Source organism: Pithys albifrons, chromosome 9 (assembly GCF_047495875.1).
Source record: "Pithys albifrons albifrons isolate INPA30051 chromosome 9, PitAlb_v1, whole genome shotgun sequence".
NCBI lineage: Eukaryota > Metazoa > Chordata > Aves > Passeriformes > Thamnophilidae > Pithys > Pithys albifrons.
This window is the reverse complement of record NC_092466.1, coordinates 4,998,253-5,012,746: the sequence shown is the minus strand read 5'-3', so window position 1 is coordinate 5,012,746 and position 14,494 is coordinate 4,998,253. Positions and strand designations below refer to the sequence as shown.

Below are 14,494 nucleotides of genomic sequence, written 5' to 3'. Positions count from 1 at the left end.
TGTAAGTAGAATTTACCAGATCCTTACTTTACATCATAGTGATAGCTTTGTATTTTTAGCATAGTATTTATTCTTAGGAAAAAACTCTTATTATGAAAAAGCTCATGTTTTCTAATGAGTGGGACCAGGGATGTATGCAAGAAGTGAAGGATCTGGGAGTCAGGAACTCAGGGATGGCTCTGCCCTCCAGCAACCAGCCTCCTTGCTAGAAAGAAAATCTGTCAATTGTGCTCTTCACTGGGAACTTGTCTAACTGGGGAAAGGGTAGAGAACAAACACATCTCCCAAAGAATTTGTCCTAATTTGCTTGCTCTATGTATTTTTTTTCCTCTGCTTGTTCTCAACAGTTCCAATCATAGTTGATGGTGAGTCTGTCTGCCAAGACCCTTGTCACTGCCGTGGGCACAGGGATGGGACCTGTTGCTGCTCCAGCCTGCCCAGCCCACAGTGTGGGAGCCTGAGAAGGGGCTGCCAATGCTGAGCTGTGCTGTGGGTGGGCACAGATGGGTGCCAGGGGCAGCCATGCCTGGAGAGGACATGGAAGACCATGCTCTCCTGTCAATTGTCATTGCCCGAGCCCAGAGCACCGGTGGCCTGACTCAGAGGTTTGTGTCTCTCCAAGAGGTGGACCTGAGGCTGTACGGTGGCCCGAACCACTGTGCCGGCAACGTGGAAATTCTGTACTTCGGAGAGTGGGAGAAGGTGTGTGGATACCTGTGGGACATGGAAGATGCTGAGGTTGTGTGCAGGCAGCTTGGCTGTGGATCACCTCTTGGAGTGATGCACTACTTCCCTTCAAGCGGTTCATACGGATATGTGTTCACGGAGGTGAATTGTGCAGGGCATGAAAACTTCTTGTGGGAGTGCCCCTACAACTATGACTATGAATGTCATCATGGAGATGCTTCTGTCATATGCTCAGGTGGGCTTTTGTGTTTTGGTGGCATTTTCCCAAAGAAAACCCTTATGCAGTTTGTGTGAGGTTGGGTGAGGATTGTCCAGCCCTTGCTCTGTGCTCTGCAGGGCAGGAGCAGGTCCTGGGTCCATCTCTCTGGCACAGGGGCCCCTGTTTCAGAGGGAACGCCCTTCCTGCACTTGCAGACTGTGGTCAGGAGATCTGGGATTTGGGAGAATGATCTTGTGTAGAGTGAGGAGGGGGATAGTTTTGAGCCAGGCCAACCACCCCATGGGTCCCTACCTAGCTCTCCAGGAGATTATAGTATGTGCTCCAAGAGGAGACAAGGAGTCTGAGTGCCTCACACCCTCTGGTTTTCTCTTTGCAGATTCAGGACTAACAGTGTCTCCACCAACAGGTAACCAGAGATTTCTATTTATATGCTCCCTTGCCATGGGGTGTTCTGCCTCTGGGATGCTCTGTGTTCTTCAGAGCAGAAGACGCAAATGTAGGCTACACTTCCAGACCCTGGGTAACATCCCTGACACTCAGGTTGATGTGGGATTACTTGGGGTCCTTTGGAACGGAGCCCTCCCACTTCTGAGGCAGAGGATTGGCACTGATCTTCATGGTGCTGCAGTGTGGATGCCCTTGAGCAAGTGCTGGGGCAGTTGGCACTGCAGCTACTCAGTCCTGTCCCGTTACAGTGCCAGCTGTGGGTTTGGGGTTTCATTGTCCTGGGGTTCCCCTTGGAGAGGGGAATCACCCAGCAGGGTGATCCTCATAGGCAAAGGGCTGCAGTCTCACTTGTTGCTCTCTCTGTGCAGTGACAGCTCCCTCCACCACGATGACCCCTGTGTCATGGACCACAGGTATGTCCAGAGAAGGTGTGGGGTCTGACTAGCTTCTGTCCTCAGTTATGGATCACAGGATTACAGGATGGGTGAGGCTGGAAGGGACCTCGGGAGTAATCTGCTCCAATCCCCTACCTAAAGCAGAGTCACCTAGAGCTGGCTGTTTGAGATCAGGACAAGGGGGATCTTGACTATGTCCTAGGATGAAAACCCCACTGCTGCTGTCATCCACCTATGCCTGTACTCAGTCACCCTCACAGTGAAAAAGTGTTTCCTTATATTCACAGGGAACACCCTGTTTCACTTTGTGCCTGTGGCCTCTTGTCCCTTCTCTGGGGGCAGCACTGCAAAGAGCCTGGCTTTTGTTAGGGGCTGGCTCTCAGCAGGTTGTACTTCACAGGCAAAATGCTGCTCTCACACCTGCTGAATTCTGTCTGTAACATCATGTAGCTCCAGCTCAATCTCCCCCAGTGTTACTGACCACATTTAGGTCTGGAGGGTTTAAGAGGTCTGGTTATCTTCTGCTCCAGGTGTTCTGTTGGATGGGCACAGCCCATGCGCTGGGCTGGGAGAATGCAAGGGTGGTGCTTTGGGGTGGTGCGATGTGTCCGGGAGGGAGGGTGACAGTGGAGCTGTGTTAGAGCCCCCTTGGTGGGGCCATGCCCTTCTCTGACAGCTCCTGGCCATGGGATGTCAAGAGGACTCTGCCCATTCCTGGACTCTGCTCTCCTTTCCGCAGGGACAGGCTCCTGTGGTGGCTTACTCCAGGATCTGTGGGGCTACATCCAGAGCCCTGGCTACCCCAGCTCCTACCCCAACAATGCCCGCTGTGTGTGGCGCATTCAGCTGTGGGACACGGCTCGCAGAATTGACCTCCGGTTTCAGGATGTGCAGTGAGTCCTGTGCGGGGCTGGCTGTGGGTTCAGGGGTGGCTTTGTGCCCACCAGAGGGGCCCTCAGCTGTCTATGCCCAAGCCCTGGGGTGAGGCAGGTGTGGGGTGTGGCTGCAGAGCCCTGCAGAGCTGGGCCTCCTGCTGGGAGGTGGCACAGCCAGCGGTGCCCACGGATCCCCTGTCCCTGCCAGGCTGGAAGGCAGCAGCTGCTCCTACGATGCCATCGAGGTGTACGACAGTGGGAACCCTGGGGAGCGACTTCTTGGCAAAGTTTGCAGAAATGACCATCGTGTCTTCACATCCTCTGGGCACCAGCTGACCATCCTGTTCCGCAGTGACTTCAGCATCACCAATAGAGGGTTCCAGGCCTACTACTCCTCATTTCCTGCCTTCAGCAGCACCACAGGTAAGCCCTGAGCTGTTGTTTACTTCTTGCCAGGGCAGAAGACCAAACTCTACCTTAGAGGGCTTCTGATGGTTCCTGACACCCATGGGAATCCAGACCCTTCAGCCTCACTGACAGGCATCCTTGCTGTGGGGCATCTTTTTGGACAGCACAGCCATGAGGCTGCTGGCAGAGGCTGTTTCTTTGCCTGGCGGGCAGAGATGTTGCTTTCTCCACCTCTGTGCTGCCACTGAACTATCACCAATTTTTCTGGCCCATGCTGCAGGCAGAGGAGTTGCTTGAGTCAGGCACTCTCACTGCTGCAGACCAGTGCTCCTGCTAATGGTTACTGTTTGTTTTCTCCTAATCAGAGGGCTACTGCAGTGCAGGGAACTCTTTTGGGCAGCTGTGAAAGTGTGGAGGAGCAAGTGTGGCTGGTGCTCTCTGTCTGCAGCACTGGCGGCTCCAGCTCCACTCCCCCTGTGTTGCTGAGCTCAGTTGGAGCTGCAGGGCACAAGAGGTCTGGTTACCTCCTGCCCCTGGTCGGGTGACAGAGTCCCAGGATGGCTGATGTTGCTTTTGCAGGTTCCCACCAGGTTACAGCACCAACCGTGAGGTTTGGGTTTATGTATCCCTGGATTTGCTTTGGGGAGGAGTGACCCCCACAAGGCTCCTGGTCTTGGATAAAATGCTGTGCTCTCACTTTGCTGCTCTCCTCCAGCAGCTCCAGCTGGACTCCCACCACGTCAGGGGGCAGCAGTAAGTCTGGAGGGATTGAGGTGTCTGTTTATCTGTGACTCATGCTCTGAATCACAGAACCACAGATTGGCTGAGATTGGAAGGGACCTCTGGTGGTCATCTAGTCCAACACTTCCTGCTAAACCATTGCTGGCAAAGTCTGAACCTGGTGCTCACCAGGACCTCTTCTGGAGAGCTGCTTCCCTGACAGGTGGCCCACGGTGCCTGCTGGTGCATGGGGGTGTTCTTTCCCAAAAACAGGATTTGGCACCTGTCCTTGTTGTCCTGCATGATGTTCCTGTTGGCCTATTTCTCCAGTGTATTGAGGTCCCTCTGCACAGCAGCAGGACCCTCTGCTTGACCAGCTACTCGTCCCAGTTTGGTGTCAGGAATAAACTTGCTGAGTGTCCATTCTGTCCTATCAACCTGACAATGAACAAAGAGAATTGAGGCCCTGCTGGTGGGAGCCATTGCACATGTAGAATACGAGATGCACTCTGGGCTGGTGGGATAGAGAGGGAAAGCTTTGAGATGCAGCCACATGGGGACCTGCAGCGTATCCAGGTGGTGATTGAGGTTCTTGTGGTTGAGTGCCTCAGGATTCCTTTAGGAGACGGCTGAGTCCCAACGGGCTGTTTCTCTCAGGCCAAAGGCTGAGTGTTCACCTGCTGCTCTCTCCCCACAGCACCAAGTACTTCCAGCAGGACGACCACCATGTCATCGACCACAGGTAGGCTGGGAGGACTTGGGGCAGGAGTCAGTCAGATCCCTCTGGTTATGGGTCACATAAATCACAGGATGATTAATGTTGGAAGGAACTTCTGGAGGTCATCTGGTCCAGTTCTGCTACTAAAGCCAGGCCACCCAAGGCTTGCTGCCAGTGAGTATGGAGAGTCATAGGCCTGGAGAGTCTGCTGCCTCGATGGACAACCTGGGCTTAAACTCAGTCAACCCCACAGCATAACAGTTTCCTGATCTTTAGGCAGAACTTACAAGGATTATCTGATTTGGGACCCTCAGATGGAAAGGCTCACATTTACATCGTAAATGTTTGGTCAGCCAGAGAAGAGTCTTTAATGTTTGCTAGGAACTGAAAAAAAATTGAAAATCTCTTAGCAGTCTGTGATGTCTTGTTCATTTTTAAGGTTGAAAGCAGTAAGTGTGGGGTTTTTTCTAATCTAGAATATAATTTAAAAGTATCCATTTACACATTCCTTTTCTTTGAGTCATTTGAGCTTGTACTTGAAAGTATCCTAGAAATACTTGGGTTTATTTTACTTCTATATTTTTTTAAAATCTTGACTCCTCTGATATTTGATGAAGCTGCAGCTAAGCTGCATATAAATCTGATGCAATATTTTGACTGTGGCATAAATTCTTCGTGTTTATGATTTGTATATTTGTCCTCATTCTTATTTTGAAACAAAACAATTTGATCTTTTTTCCCCTTCCCTTTGGTCTTTAGCAATGATTTCAGGGGAGAATTAGGCTCAGCTGGGAATTTTTTAAGGACCTCTAGCAGTCCAACCCCAATAATTGTGTAGTTCTAAGTCAAATGCTCATATCCTGCTGGTGCAGACACTGATCAGTATTCTAAAAGCCACTCAATGCATTTAGCGTCTCCTAACCTGCATTCAGATGCATATGAACATAACAAAAAGATCACTGAAGCTGATAGAAGTCATTGCCTCTGAATTTTAGGCATAAACTCTACATAGACATATTCAAAAGCAACCTTAAATGGTGTATATGTATCTTTTTGTGCTCATATTTTTCTCAGCAGAAGATTATTCTTGTGGTGGCTTGCTTTCCTCTTCATCTGGTACCTTACAGAGTCCCTTGTACCCCAGAAATTATCCAAACAATGCCAACTGTGTGTGGGAAATAGAAGTAAAGAGCAACTTCCTTGTCACACTTAGATTTGGAGATATTCAGTAAGTAAGAATTTATTACTTGGGAAGATAAATGTATGGGACGGACAACTTGGACTTACTAAGCAAAGGTCTATTTGATTTCAAGGAACTTTTTCAAAGGTTTTAGTATATCTGAGATGAGAAATATGCTAATTTTTATTTATTTAGTCAAAAATGTTGCTGACATCTAATGAGACAGAAATTGAAGTAATTTTAGTCTCAATTATTTCATAGTTATATCTGTAAAATGTACTCTTTCACTATAAACATTTACTTTGAGTTAAAAAAAGGAAAAATAAATAAGAAATTAATAAGGAAGCATTTGATTGAATATTCATGTTTGATCCCCAGGATGGAAGGTGGCAGATGCCTCTCTGACTATGTGGAAGTCTATGACGGGCCCCTCCATAGCTCTCCTCTCTTGGGCAAATTTTGTTCTGGTTATTATCGCACATACACGTCCACCTCAAACCTGATGACTGTCCGATTTCACAGCAACTCTCGATACACATACAGAGGCTTTCAGGCCAACTATTACTCCACTCCAGCAGATCAGAGCACTAGTAAGTTCATACATAAAGCACAATTAAAAAATGCTTCTCAGTTACTTACTAATTCACCGATTGTTAATCTTGTACCAATTTAACAAATCACCTGGTTCTTGTCATTTTAAATTAAATTTGTAGCATTTCCATGAACATCAAGTATACTGTTTGGATTCTGAACTCCCGATAAATCCACCGATTCTGCAAAAGATATCGTTAATTTAATTCACAACTTACAACCTTTTTTGGACACTTCACTGAGTTTGTAACATGGTTTTTTGCCATCCATTAGCACTGCTGTGCTTGGCAGACTACATGCACGTGGTTGTGAGCAGATACTTCCTTCAGTCCCATGGCTACTCTGTCTGGAATCTCACCTTGAACGACCCCTTTTGCACACCCAACATTACATCAGAGTCTGTTGCATTCGACATTCCTTACACTCGCTGCGGCACCGTCCGAGAGGTAGGAATAAACATTTCAACAAAATGGGCAAATATTGAGAGGATGTAAAAACTTAAACTGAAGGATTCGCTTTGAAAACCTGCACAAATTGAAAACTGCATGGACTGGAAATGTACTGTCTCTTTCCTTAGGGATAAGGTTTGTTAGCACTTATATTTCCTGCATCTGCTGCCGGGGCACTCCCTAATAGCCTGTTATCCATCTCCTAAGGAATAAGTTGTGGAAGGAAGCAAATACTTGAAATTTTCAAGTTCCCTGTCTGAGTGTGATGGTTAAAAAGGTCTCAAAGCTTGCAGTAAATATGACCAATCATGTGCCAGATTTTAGCTTAAATACTGTGCTGGACCAGAACCTTCATGTTTTTAATGTTTAAAGCATTGTACAGATTGCATTTTATTCAGTTATGTCTGGATTTAATGTGAGTAGTTTTCTAAACCAACATTGTAGGCACTGAATAACACATAGAAATTACAGATTCTTATCCTGAGGACAGAAATTACTGGGTTCAGACTTTTCCATGGCAGACTTTCTGGGAAATATTATTCTTACTATGCACATTGCTGTAAGGATACAGCAAAATTTAAAATGTGCAATAAAGTACCTGACTATATGAATTAATTTTGAATCTTATTTTATGTGCCAACCAGGGAAACAATGATACAATCAGCTATTCCAATGTCATCAGAGGATCCTCTTCTGGTACTACAATCACAAGAAACAGAAATCTTCACTTGCATGTGAACTGCAAGATGCTCCAGAACACATGGGCACAAACAATGTATATTGCAGATGACAATTTTGAAGTCAATGAAACTCAGTACAGAAGATATGATGTAAACCTCACATTTTATGACTCTTCATACTTCTCACGGCCAGTGCGCAACTCACCATACCGTGTCCGTATCAACCAGAATTTGTTCCTTGAAGCTTACCTGCACAGCTCTGATCCAAACCTGGTGCTATTTCTGGACACATGTGTGGCATCTCCCACTCCCCACAATTTTGCAGCAGAAACCTATGACATAATCAGGAATGGGTGAGCTCTTTTCCATTGCAATTGCAGATAGAACTGCCTTTGAACTCCTATATGTCTCCTCTCCTCTCCTCTCCTCTCCTCTCCTCTCCTCTCCTCTCCTCTCCTCTCCTCTCCTCTCCTCTCCTCTCCTCTCCTCTCCTCTCCTCTCCTCTCCTCTCCTCTCCTCTCCTCTCCTCTCCTCTCCTCTCCTCTCCTCTCCTCTCCTCTCCTCTCCTCTCCTCTCCTCTCCTCTCCTCTCCTCTCCTCTCCTCTCCTCTCCTCTCCTCTCCTCTCCTCTCCTTTTATTTATTTAGTGGAATAGTGTGAATAGAGCATGCAGTAATGTCAGCTTCTAATTTTTAAACATGGGCACTTGGGATTTACTGGGGAAAAGGGGATGGATTGACCCAAAATGCAGCAAACACACCCCACAGCTTAAAATGACAAGTAGACTAAGTGGCTATGGCCAGTTAACCATGGACTGCTAATACTGAAGAGGTAACAGTGACATATCTCAGATAAGGTTAATTTACCTTCAGAAAAACATATCAACACAACAGGTTGGGGACACGCAACAGGCTGAGGGGGAGGGAATATGGTCCAATTCTGCCAAAGAAGAGTGTTTTGTTTTTCCTGCTTGCAGGTTTCTGAACTGGTTTTATTACATTTAAAAATCACTTCTCACATTATGTGTTTTATTGCGTGTAAATGACTGACTGCAGTGTGTATTCATGAGATATTTTTTTATTCTTTTCAGGTGTGTTCGAGATTCTACCTACTCTACATATTATTCACCCCAAAGAAACAGAATCCGGTTTAAATTCAGGGCCTTCCAGTTTATTCGGAGCAGTCCTTTGGTTTACCTGCGGTGCGAGCTAGTGGTGTGCAGGGCCTATGACTATTCTGCCAGATGCTTCCAAGGCTGTATCAATAGGCCCAAGAGAGAGGCAAGCTCTGACCAGGAAAGTGTGATTGCTATTGCTGGCCCAATACAGCTTTGGAAACCTGCTTCTGAGAATAGGAATGAGCCTGAATCTCAATAAAATTGTCTTTAACAGAGGGCATCTTTAAATGCCAATTGAATTCTGAAAGAAACTATGCTGCTGGATTACCAGAATCTCTAGAATAAATATTAGGAATATGCTTACTGACTCATGCCTGTTAATTCCATTTCACATCAGTCATCTCCATCTCTGTATAACAAAAATTCTGTTTCAGCCGTTTTGTGGGGAGTCAGTTTTGTGATCTCTAAGCTTCTTGTTTCTTGTTTGCTTTCTTAATGGTAAAACTGAAATGTTTATGTCACAGTTTAAGTTCTATAAACAAGTTCTATTAATATACTCCTGAGCCAGGATGTATCAGAGTGCCAGAAATTGGTCAATCTTTAAATCTGTTCTAGAATGCCATTTCTCCATTTTTTTATGTTCTGGAGATAACAAGATTAGGGATGAAGTATAACTGGGTCCTATCATCTTTCCAAGAGTTGGACTCATTTGTCATTCAGGAGAACATGAATTCAGCTCCTGTTCTATCTCACATTTCTCACACACCATTTAGTATTGCTGTCAGTCCCTCGGCAGTTTGTAGAATAGTAAAATACTCTGAGTTGAAAGGGACCCACAGGCATCATCCAGTCCAACCCCTGTCCCTGCACAGACACACCAACAATCCCACCCTATCCCCCAGAGTGTTGTCCAAACACTCCTGGAGCTCTGGCAGCCTTGGGGCTGTGCCCAGTGCCCTGGGGAGCCTGGTCAGAGTACACCACCTTCTAGGGGAAGAACCTTTCCCTGATATCCAACCTAAACCTCCCCTGGCATAACTTCAGGCCATTCTCTGAGTCCTGTCGCTGGTCCACTGGAGAGATCAGTGCCTGTCCTTTTGCTTCCACTCAGGAGGAAGGTGCAGACTTCAATGAGGTCTGTCAGGCAAAGGTGCCAATTTATCTCTTTTCATTTCTGCAGGGAAAAGATAACTACTAGCAATAAATGAACATTATCAGGGTTGGTAATGCCTTCCTGGAGAGCAGTTTGGCACGAATATCTTGGCAATTGCAGGGTGACAAAAGGGCTCCAAGAATGGCTGGCTTGAACCTGTCTGCTCCAGACTGCAACGCCCCTGACTCCTCCCAGAGCACGTACAGAGCTCTGCTGAGTCAGTGCCAGAAGCCAAACTCCATCACGGTCATCAGCCAGCTGCAAGACTGTTCCTCCTGTTTCCCCAAACAGCAATGCACTTTTTTGGATACTGGGCTGAGATCCTCATCTGTTGGGCCATCAGAGTAGGCCTTGCTTTAATGTCACTGGAAAGAGAATTTTCATCCTTAGCCTGGGCTGTGTGTGATAAGGTTGGCCCTGGACTGTGGCCAAGGCAGGTGAAAATGAACTTCAGTGTCTGCTCTCAGGTCAGCTCCACTTAAGTTACCAGACTGTCACCTTTATTGCAACATTTATGACCTTTGGAAGAAGGGGCAGGAAGGTCAGGAGGACTAGAAGTATGCCATGAGGTTTGCAGGGAGAAAATTAGAAAGACCAGAGCCAAACTAGAACTTACTTTGGCTGATGCCATCAAAGAGAATACAAAATGTTTCTATAAATGTATTACAACAAAAGGAGAGCTAGGGAGAATCTCCATCCTTTACTGGATGCGGGGGAAAACATGGTGACAGAGGGTGAGGTACTTAAAGCACTGTTTGCCTCAATCTTCAAAAGTATGACCAGTCGTCCTGAGGGTGCCCAGTCCCCTGAGCTGGAAGACAGGGACAAGGAGCAGAGTTAAGCCCAAATAATTCAGGGGGGAATGCTCAGTGACCTGCTACACCACTCAGACACCCACAAGTCTATGGAGCCAGATGGGATTCATCCCAGGGTACTGGGGGAGCTGGTGGAAGTGCTCACTGAGACACTTTCCATTATTTATCAGCAGTCCTGGCTGGCTGGGTTGGTCCCAGCTGACTGGAAGTGAGCAAATATGATGCCCATCTACTTCAAGGACTGGAAGGAGGATCTGGGGAATTCCAGGCCTGGCAGGTTGACCTTGGTGCCAGGGAAGGTTATGGAGCAGACCGTTCTGAGTGCCATGGTGTGGCATATCCAGGACAACCAGAGGTCAGCACTGGTGAGGCACCTCAAATCCTCAGTTCAGTTTTGGGCCCCTCACTGCAGAAAAGTCATTGAGGTGCTGGAGTGTGTCCAGAGCTGGGAAAGCATTTGAAGCACAAGTCTGATGAAGAGCAGCTGAGAGTGCTGGGAACATGGTCACAACTTCCCAGGGGAAAAGCCTTAGATCAGACTTCAATGCCTTTGACTTATAATGTGCCACTGTGACAAAGTAATTGCATACAGCTGGAGGAGATGTTTCTGTGGAATGTCCTGAAGGGGAGGAGGGCTAAGAGATAACAGAGATTGAGAATGAAAATTTACTGATTCACAAGTAGCTAATATTTGTTTTCTAATAAATTTCTGTTATGTGCAACTACAACCTACATGATTGCAACAAAACTCCAAGTGTCTCTATAATTTCCCACTCTATTAAATACTAGTGAATGAATAGAAAATATATCACTGCCCTTATAGTTGTATTTACACTGTCATCTTTGCATTTAGGCCTGAGGTTTTCCTCGCTATTCCTTGGCTATGTGTGATGAGTCTCCTCCAGCTATATATAAACCTTAAATTTTAGGTTGAATGGTGTAGTCATTGTAGTGCTCTTAGTAAATACAAATAATAATTGGTAGTAACTGACATCAACTCTCATTATATGGGTTTTTTTAACTATTTCCTTTTTTTAACCACTCTTTCCTTAAGTGCTCCACCAAATCTTATTGAAAAAGGCTTGTGGTAGCATTTATTTCTCTTTCAAGGCTGCTGGTCAACTCTGTAAAAGCCCATATTATTACTATTCTTTGCTCAAGTTCTTGGTTCAAAGTGACACCAATCTTCCCACACTGTAGGGTGGCAGCTACGAAGAGAACAATGGAATAAGTCAATGGCTATTGTCTTTTCTTTTTTCAAGGGGTGACTCATGCATCCTTATGACAAGACAAAGTCGAATCATTGTGTTATTGTACTCACGTGAAAAGGGAACACCAAAGGCAAAGCAGTTGCAGCACAGTGAAATCCTCAAGGAAAGAATATAGGTCATGCAGGGGATGAGATGTATGAGACTGTTACAACAGAGAACTTGCAAACACAATGCAGAATCTTTTGAGAGTACTTTGAATATTTCTATTGATCTGAGCTGTTCTTGGACCATATTTGTTGAGCTTACCATCAATCTAATAAATCTGAAAGTCAATAAAAGTAAAAAATAAGTATTTTATCTACATTCACTTTAAGTTGTCTTCATCACCTTTTCCCATTTTTTCTTTCTATTATTTTTAGACAAATAAACCAATACAAAATTCATGTTATTGAACAAAGATATGTTTGCTGATGTGCCTGGGTTAGGCAGGTAAGCCTTGCCAACCCTTTCCAGCAGGCTGTGAGCACTGGGGCAGTCAGTTACTGTGGCCAGTGCCTGTCCATGAATTATTGTATAGCCAACTTCTAGGCTCTCTTCATTATACTAATTCTTAGTTATTTATACAACAGCAAACATAGCCTGGAGCCCACTGGGCAGATTTTATCAGTCCCTCAGACCACCTGAAAGCATCTCTGTCTGTTCATGCTAAAGAACAAAACCTGCTGCCTGGCATTGGCATGGTCATCCCCCAGTTGTGCGAGGCTCTGTAGAAAGGCGCAGCCCAGCTTGGCTTGGCCTTTGTGGAGGTTGGGGTATGTTTGCTCTCAATATGCACCCTCATTGTGACATTTATAAGCTGAGTTGCATCACTGGAGCAGTAAGCATTTCAGCAAATATCTTCAAAATGGGCTTTGAAAAGTGGATTGGAGGCCTGGTCTTGCAGAGGTGAAGGCAAACACTTAACTGTCCCAGTCATTTTCAAAGAATTTGGGAGACTAGTCAGAGCAGAAAAGTTATGCACATAACTTATTTAAACACTTGCTAATGCAAATATTTAATTTTAATGATTTCTCTTGGCTCAGAGTTAAATGTCAATACAGAGTTGCCATCATGCAATATCTAATACAGCAACATGTATGTGTAAAACTGATATAATTTACTGTAGCAGAATTCATAACTTTTCTTTCCTGTCTACAAATTTTTATATAATGCCTGGTAATGGGGGTAGGGGAGAAACAGGTCAGGTGTATTTATGTTTGTCATTACCCACCCACTCAGTAAATGCAAAGCTCCTGTTACCTCAGATGGTCATATGTAGAGCACCCCCTTCATCATAAAAACCACACTGGTAGAAATTGTCTGCCCAGTTAGGTGAGGGGAAAAAAGAACATGAAAGGAAATGGAACATACTACACTTTACATTCTGCTGCATTTGTGGTCCAGAGAAAGTCAAATATACAGCTCAGAAAACTAGATTATGTTTCACTGAATATTAGACTGGAGATGAGCTGATTTTTTTATTGATAATTTTTTCTTTAGTGCAGAATTTAGTTACTAAAACTACACATTCCTAAGTCAAGCTGTTTGATGCTTTCAGATCTTTGATTAGTGCAAGGAAGAAATGCAGTAAGAAGTATTAAGAATTGTTAGGAAATATGATAGAATACAAACAACAACCTAATTATATTTTAAATAACAAATCGAGGCACACAATTTTTGTATGAAAGGTTTGAATGCTTGGGGTCTTGAGCAGGGAAAAATCTAAATCCAGTAATCCTTGACTGTTCCATTATGGCGCTTCATTTTTTTTCTGGTTTTTAACCTCTGAAAGAATATAAAATTCCTAAAAGAGACACAGCATGGAGCAGCAAAATGTAGACATCTGGTGTCCAGGGAATCTTTGGGAAGACCTGGTATGAGCTGGGCTGAGTGGGGAAATCATCAAAATCATCCCCTGGCTAGAAATGTAGACTTATATCTTTGAGAATCAATGTCTTTAGTTCAGGTGGCTTCTTTGGGATTAAAAATATTAAGCAACTTTAACCTGTTTTTTCCTCTCCCTTAAAACCTCATATGTTTTTCTGCACATAAACACAGTACCACAGTTACATCACAAAAAGGAATTCTTATTCTATTAGCTTTCGAATTTCCTTGAACACCATACATATAAAAATACAGCAGATTTTTTTTCATCTACTGACATTGCAAGTAAATAGAGGTTATTCATTTTGAAGTAGCTTAATTCAGCTTTTTCTCTGCATTTCTATGTTTAGCCAGAAGGAAACTTGCTTTAAGATTTTTTTTTTTATTATGAGAAGTTCTGGGAGGTATATAGGATGAAGAAAAACCCTTGACAAAGTTATGATATTGTGGTCAGAGAGTTAGCTTCAAATACATTTTCAAAGCTCATGGGATCATTAAAAGGCTTCATAAATATGGTATTGTTGTGAGAACAAAGGAAGAAATACAGAGTCTGGCTAAAACCAAACATAGAAACAGATTCTTGAAAGGAGCTGGAATGGGTAAAAGCATTTAGATAAAATGGTATATGTAGGCCACTTTTAGCTTTCCTTAGAAGGACTTTGCTGTTTATCTGTCTGTATCAGCTTTAAAGTACCATAAAAGTTGAGCAACACATTATTAATGGATTGGTGCACAGAAGCAAAATTGTAAAACTGCAAAATGACTGAATTTTTTTATGTGCCTTAGGCTGAAGTAATTTTTCACACTGAAAAAATTGCATATTACTTCCCCCTATACTTTCCTTGGGTTTATATGTACACCACAGAGCACACACCAGCAGTACAACACCTCTGATGGACTTTCAGT

The 14,494-nt window shown here is 44.5% G+C and overlaps 1 protein-coding gene across 1 annotated transcript in view; it reads left to right on the top strand.

Annotated features, from left to right (window-relative positions):
* Window positions 1–522: 522 nt before the first annotated feature.
* DMBT1 (deleted in malignant brain tumors 1) overlaps window positions 523–14,494 on the top strand; it is a 101,075-nt gene continuing 87,103 nt past the window's right edge. Inside the window, exons 1-10 of the mRNA XM_071564067.1 lie at window positions 523–922; window positions 1,284–1,313; window positions 1,723–1,767; window positions 2,489–2,642; window positions 2,740–3,047; window positions 4,410–4,494; window positions 6,029–6,240; window positions 6,515–6,687; window positions 7,599–7,723; window positions 8,460–8,668. Of these exons, the coding sequence (XP_071420168.1) occupies window positions 523–922; window positions 1,284–1,313; window positions 1,723–1,767; window positions 2,489–2,642; window positions 2,740–3,047; window positions 4,410–4,494; window positions 6,029–6,240; window positions 6,515–6,687; window positions 7,599–7,723; window positions 8,460–8,668 (1,741 nt within the window). The remainder of the gene's footprint in view (window positions 923–1,283; window positions 1,314–1,722; window positions 1,768–2,488; window positions 2,643–2,739; window positions 3,048–4,409; window positions 4,495–6,028; window positions 6,241–6,514; window positions 6,688–7,598; window positions 7,724–8,459; window positions 8,669–14,494) is intronic.